The sequence below is a fragment of the Perna viridis genome, chromosome 7, assembly GCF_037379345.1.
Source record: "Perna viridis isolate PV_CMFRI_1.1 ecotype Kerala chromosome 7, ASM3737934v1, whole genome shotgun sequence".
Lineage (NCBI taxonomy): Eukaryota > Metazoa > Mollusca > Bivalvia > Mytilida > Mytilidae > Perna > Perna viridis.
Genome location: NC_142451.1, coordinates 41,495,810 through 41,502,505, shown reverse-complemented (window position 1 = coordinate 41,502,505; position 6,696 = coordinate 41,495,810). Strand labels below are relative to the sequence as shown.

The following is a 6,696-nucleotide window of genomic DNA, read 5'->3' as shown; positions in this document are numbered from 1 at the left end:
GTGGAGAATTCCTAGTTTATTTGGATAATTTAAAATCATGAATCCGTGGGATCCGTTTGAATTACCAGAAAAATTTCTGACGTCAACACCACAGAGACCACAAGGACAAAATAACGCTTCAAACCCTTTTAATTCAGACTTAACACAAAACTATAGGAACTGTAATAATTCCATGTCTTTTGGACTAAGTGCGGTTCCAAAGATTTCGTTGTCAAAATTCAGTGGATATTCCTATGAAGATGGAAATAAATTTTAAAATGAATTCGAATAATTTTATACATTTCATTCTATTCAAGATGATGCACGTAAGGTTGCTGTTTTTCATTTACATTTGTCAGGACCAGCACGTTTTTGGTTTAATTCTCTTGAAACAGACTATAAAAGGACATGGTCATCTGTTAATCAATTTTTTGTGTTCCAATATGCAAACCTAGATGTTTTTGACCCGTGAATGATTATAGAGGCAGAATGTTTCGAATCTTTAACTCTTCTACCTAATCGGCAGATCGAAGATTTCCACAGTAAAATTCTGGAAAAGGGCTCGAAACTCAGTAAAACACCAAGAGAATGATTTCCCGATTTGTTAATGGATTACCAGAAAAGTTAGCGTTTTTCGTGCATGCTAGATCTATCACAACTTTGAAAGAATGTTGACATCAGCAAAGCTTGGAGAGGCATATGGGTATAGACAGCAGAATGCATCAGTAGCAGCAGCTTCTAACAAAACAGAAATTATGGCTGATAAAGTAAAAGAACTCTCAGATCGCAATTTGAGATTGGAAGTTCCAAGGAAAGATTGTGTTCGTCGTCCTAACATCACCGAATCGAGAGCAATAACATGCTATAAATGTATCGGACTAAATTATATAGAAAGAATTTGTAATTGGTTTGTTTTGTTTGTTTGTTGGGGTTTAACGTCCGAGCAACAATATTTCAGCTATATTCAGACGATGAACATGAAATTGATGATAAAATGAACATGAAATGTTGATCAAATGAAAAAGGGATGGGACACAAGGACAATAGGGTCGACAAATTTTGATTGCCACTGGAAATAGGGAGAGGTGGGTAGGGTCGGGCAATTTAGCCTCCTGTGGTGGAGCCCTATGGTTCCTACTCCGGGAGAATACCACAGTAGGGTTCTTTAACGTGCGGGGAACGTGGCATCTTTCCCAACACAGTGCACCACTATGGTTTGCGGTCAGGTTTTTCGTATTATAGCCTGGCAACCCCAGCATGTGACACGCCAGGGGTACCCCATTCCACCACCTGGGGCACACATCCCAGTTGCTCTGTGGGCAGAGCGCCCTAGCCCCCGGCTAGGGTTCTGAGCACTATTAAGTCGCCTTTTACGACAAGCTTAGCGCTGCTGCAGGCCTATTCTTTTAACTCCCGGACCTGCACGGGGCATTTGTAATTGGAACGGTCGTGGTTCCAATTCTCCGGAAACACAGTGTCAATTGTGTGAACAATTTGGACACAACTTTCCTAACTGTAACCGTTTGGATTATCGAAACAGAGAAATTACAGACAGAACTAGGGAAACGCGCAGTCGGGCCCAAGAAGTCACCAGCGTCCGTAACTTGTGGTCCAGACAATCCTAGTGCGGACGATGATATGCAGTGCCAAGCTCCGCTTTTATATTTACCAGTAGATTTGTATAATGTTAAGATTTCTGCATTACTAGATTCTGGTAGTATTTTATACAGGGAAAGTACAATTTAGTTGAAATAATTCAAAGTTAAGGCATATTTCTACAGAAACAAAAAAATTACGAAAATAACAGCTGAACACCTTTAATTATTGATAATAAGACAGTTGTGGCGTTCCATATTTTTAACATGTAATATGTTTAGTTTTGTCCGCTGATTTTACTTCCGCTTCTCAGCTGGAGTGTCTGACATTGTTGCCCACTTAATTTTGAAGCCATTATTGGTGAGTTTCTTAGTCTTCTTGCTAATCTGTAAAAAAAAATGCCATCACTTGGTCCGGGGCACTTAATTGCTGTCCGTCATCGTTGTCTGTTGACACTCATCTTTGAAACTACTGGACAGTGAAAATCACAATAGAACTCAGGGGTAAATTATTTGTTTCAAAGGTATATACAAAAACCACGAGAGTGAGAGAGAGGAAATAAAGATGACTGTCCTGGCTAGTCTGAATTTCTCTGACCCTGCAACCCTCCTCTATGGCAAGCCAAAGTTGGCAAAAATTTATGTTTTCTAATAAATATAAATATAAATATTAAATATTAATATGATTTTTTAATATTAGAAATCGATTTTCTAATATTAGAAAATGGATTTGTTGTATTCAATTACGATTTTTTTAATATTAGAAAATCATTTTGTAACATTAAAAAATGTGACTGATTTTGCAATATTGCAAAGTGGTTTTTTTAATTATTATAAAAATATTTTGTAATATTACAAATTCTTTTTTTTTTAAATTACAAATTCAATTTGTAATATTACTAAATGTATGATATTTTGTAATATTACTAAATCAGGAATTTGTAATGTGAGAAAATGAATTTTTGATATTAGAAAATGAATTTTGAGTATTACTAAATGAATTTCCAATATTAAATAATGATTTTTTAAATTGATTTTCTAACATAAAAAAATATGTTTTCTAATATTACAAAATAAGTGTTTTTTAATATAAAAATGATTTTCTAATATTACAAATAAATTTTCTAATATTACAAATATTTTTTTTTATATTACAAATTCATTTTCTAACATTACAAATTGGATTTCTAATATCACAAAACCCTTTTTTAATATTAAAAATTCAATTGAATTTCTAATATCACAAAACCCTTTTTTAATATTAAAAATTCAATTGAATTTCTAATATTAAAAAATGATTTTTTAATATTAGAAATTCATTTTCTTATATTAGAATATGGATTTGTTGTATTCAATTACGATTTTTTCAATATTAGAAAATCAATTTGTAATACAAAAAAATGACTGATTTTGCAATGTTGCCAAGTGATTTTTTTAATAATACAAAGTCATTTTCTGATATTACAAATTCAATTCGTAATATTATATATGTGTGATATTTTGTAATACTACTGTATCAGGAATTTGTAATATTAGAAAATGAATATTCAATATTACAAAGTATTGATTTTACGTCCACTTTGGCTTGCCATACTGCACTTTTTTTTATTTGAATATTGACATCAATATCCAAATAAAAAAGAGGAGGATTGCAGGGTCAGGCGAAATTCGGACTTTTTCCTGGCTTGAAAAACTCGACAAAAGTCACATTTGGATCGAGATTGTGAGAACTACTAATTACAGTTATTTTTCTGGAAAGACGAAATACAAGTACATGTATATTTGTGTGTGTTTTTTTTTTTGTAGTAGTAAGCCAGTATCTTGAAAATTATATTTAGATAAATAAAAAAAAAATTATCAATTGATGAAATGGTCCTTATGAAGAGGCTTGCAAAAATCATCATGGGTTGAAGATGACCTCTTGAACGTGCCCATTATCTAATACATACACGTTTCTGCATCTACGCTGTGTTTAAAAATCATCATGGAATCCGAATTGCTATGGTTCTAATAGTATTGTTTTATATTTTATGATGCCTCGATTTTTTTTCTGTCTCTGCTGTATTGGACATTTCTTTGGAAACTGAACATTATATTTTAGTGAAATCAAAGAACACAACTTTCAAAACACTATTCTATGTCAGTTCACAAGGGTGTAGTGAAGACAAATGAAAGACATAATTATGTTAAGAACATTTAATACTTGAAACTCAATTGAGAAATTAAAGCAACTAAGACAACATACAGAAAACTAAATGTAGTTAAGTAAACAGAATTCCCCTTAGCCGCGAACATTTCGACTGGCAGACCCTTTAATTGCAAAAGAACAGAAACATCAAGACTGGTTAATCAATTTAGATTTCTTGAATCTTTGAATCTTCCATATAACGAGTTCTTACATGTACCAACGTCGACTTAGAAATCGTTACAGTGTAGATTGTACATGAACAAATGACCGTTAATTATGAACATTGTAAAGGAGCGATATTGGTCATACTTTTTGATTAAGTTCATGCTCTAATTTGCATTTGTTTTGAATCTCTTTTTTTTTTTTCAGGAAAGCGCTTATGGCAGCCTCAAATGATTTCAGCATCTGTGAAGTGCAGTCGATCATAACGCCAGCAGTTAAATGGTGTTCAGAATGTGACGAAGCATTTTGTTCCGGGTGTCTCAAGTTCCATGCCAGTGCTAAGTCTACACGGAGCCATAACGTAATTGATGTTGACGACTTCAGAAATTTACCACAAAGGGTACTTGAAATAAAGCACCATTGTCAAGAACACGATGCCACCTTCCAAAATTTTTGCATCGACCATGACAGCCCTTGTTGCCGTAAATGTATTAATACTACACACAAAAACTGCAAAGAATTACCAGCTCTTGATGACGTAATTGGATGTGCAAGGTCGTCAACTGCATTACAGAGCTTGGAAGAACAGCTAAGCCTTAGAAATAAAATATTGAATAATCTGTTAATAGAAAAAAGTAAGAATACTGACGAAGTAAGAAAAGAGGCAGACGCTATTTGTAATGACGTCAGGCGGCGCAAGTGTGCTATTATTGCAAAACTAGACGCCATTGAAATGGAGACCATTCGAAGACTAGATAGCGTTAAGATCGACTTAATTGACGGCATTGAAGGTAAAAAGAGAGACATTGAAGAAAAGAAGAGAATCAACTCTGATCTAATTATGAGTGTTGGGAAACTCAAGAAACATGGATCAAATCTTCAGATTTTCTTGGGAATCAGAGAGTTTGAGAAATTGGCAACAAAGGAGGACCTTTTTACTGACAACGAAAAGCAAAACAAATTCTTATTCAAAATTGCACATATCGTATATCAAGAAAAAACCAAAGCGGTTGATATTAATGAATTTGGGGATTTCTCCGTACACTTTACCGAAAGCACAGTAGACATTATGGGATATGGGTTTAGAGGTGCGCAGAATGGTGAAATTCACACTTCCTTTGACCAGTTATAGGTAAAACCGGTTAAGAGAGTGTCAAAATATAACAGTTTGTCTACAAACTGTTTTGGCTGCACGGTACTAACTAATGAAAAAGTTCTCGTAGCTGATCGTGTTAAAAAAAAGTTGGTTTTCCTGAACAAAGAAGGTCGAATTGAGGACGAGATGGTATTACAATCAATGCCATATGATGTAACGAATCTAGTAAAACATAACCTTGTAGCAGTCACTGCAAATGATGACAATGAACTTCTTATAATTGATTCAAAGTGAAAGTGCATAACTAAAAAAATTAAACCTAATTCCAGTTGTTACGGATTAGCAAGTTTTAATGGAAAAATAATCGTCTGTACTGGAAGTGGGTTAGTTTTGCTAGATTCTGAACTTTCAAAACCCGTGCAAAACTTGAACATTGGAATGAAATCAAATGATGAGTATGTAGATTTCAATTCGAAATATTTGTTTTATGGCACGGAGGATACTGTGACTTGCTCTGACATTGAAGGGAATATAAAATGGAGATTTAAAGATAGAACGATTTTAAAGGGTGCACGAGGGGTCAAGGTTCATAAGTCAGGTATAGTGTTTATTGCGTGTCCCGACTCGAATACGGTGGTAGCAATTTCTTCATGTGGCACTCAACACAAGTCTTTTTCGATTGACTTGGTAAAACAACCTAGAACTTTGTGTTTTGACAAGGATGATGAAAGCAAGCTTCTTGTTTGTGGATGGAAAGGCGACTTTGCGATTTACAATTTGTCATTTTAGTGTAGTTTTTATTCCGAGTGTGTCTTCAAAGATATCATTATAGGTTACAGTTTTATTCATATTTATGTAGTTCTTGTAAAATATTTGGCTTCATATGAAAGTATGAACAAATCGACCAAGAGTGGCGCACAATTGAGTGGAGCAGTTTTAAATTAGGTGTGAAAAATAAAATTTTAATGCACTGGAAGTACAACAACCTTATTTATACATCGTCTGAAAGAAAATTATTTCTACGTAAAAATAAAACTAGCCGAAAAAGTCGATGGGGTTCAGTTTTATAAAAATTGGAATCAAATGGGGAAAACTAATTTCATGAAAAAAAATTGCAATATAATTTCCAAGACAATGCAAATGCATGACAATGTCTTTCTTTAATGATCGTTAACAAGTAATACTGTTGTTTGAATGCAAATTTTAATATTTTATATATGACGTAATTGAACGTAAAAGTCTTATGTTTTTCGACAAGATTCAAAATAACTCAATTTTAACTATAAACTTTCGTTTTTCTGCAATATTATGTCTTTTTACATGTTTTGTATAACTGAACTTGGACATACTCTACATAAAGGTACTATACTTACATGTAATTGACGTGAGAAAAAAAAAGAGTATATAAGTGCACATTATTTGAATAGGTATTGCCATATTCACATGTATAATTAAATAACACTATAACAGTGAAGTTGAAAATGATAGCACTTTCCGTATATCCATTACATTCCTCATTTTGTGCATTATAAACCTAGAACATCGTTGCTTCTAGGAGATAATTCGACGGTCTTAGTGGATATAAACCACTAAAATCCCCAAAACTCTTTCGTAGCACAATGTTAGCCAATCATTTGAACGGTATGAGTGACGCTGACAATCAGCTGACTGTTCTC

At 33.5% G+C, this 6,696-nt stretch overlaps 1 protein-coding gene across 1 annotated transcript; it reads left to right on the top strand.

Annotated features, from left to right (window-relative positions):
• Window positions 1-1,830: 1,830 nt before the first annotated feature.
• LOC148612741 (uncharacterized) lies at window positions 1,831-6,005 on the top strand. Its single transcript, XM_088594433.1, has 2 exons — window positions 1,831-1,935; window positions 4,132-6,005. The coding sequence occupies exon 2, from the start codon at window positions 4,142-4,144 to the stop codon at window positions 5,054-5,056; it is 915 nt and encodes a 304-aa protein (XP_088450559.1). The 5' UTR covers window positions 1,831-1,935; window positions 4,132-4,141; the 3' UTR covers window positions 5,057-6,005.
• Window positions 6,006-6,696: the final 691 nt, after the last annotated feature.

Coding starts and splice junctions, on each gene's coding strand:
- LOC148612741 (XM_088594433.1), top strand. CDS start 4,142: ATGGCAGCCTCAAATGATTTCAGCATCTGTGAAGTGCAGTCGATCATA.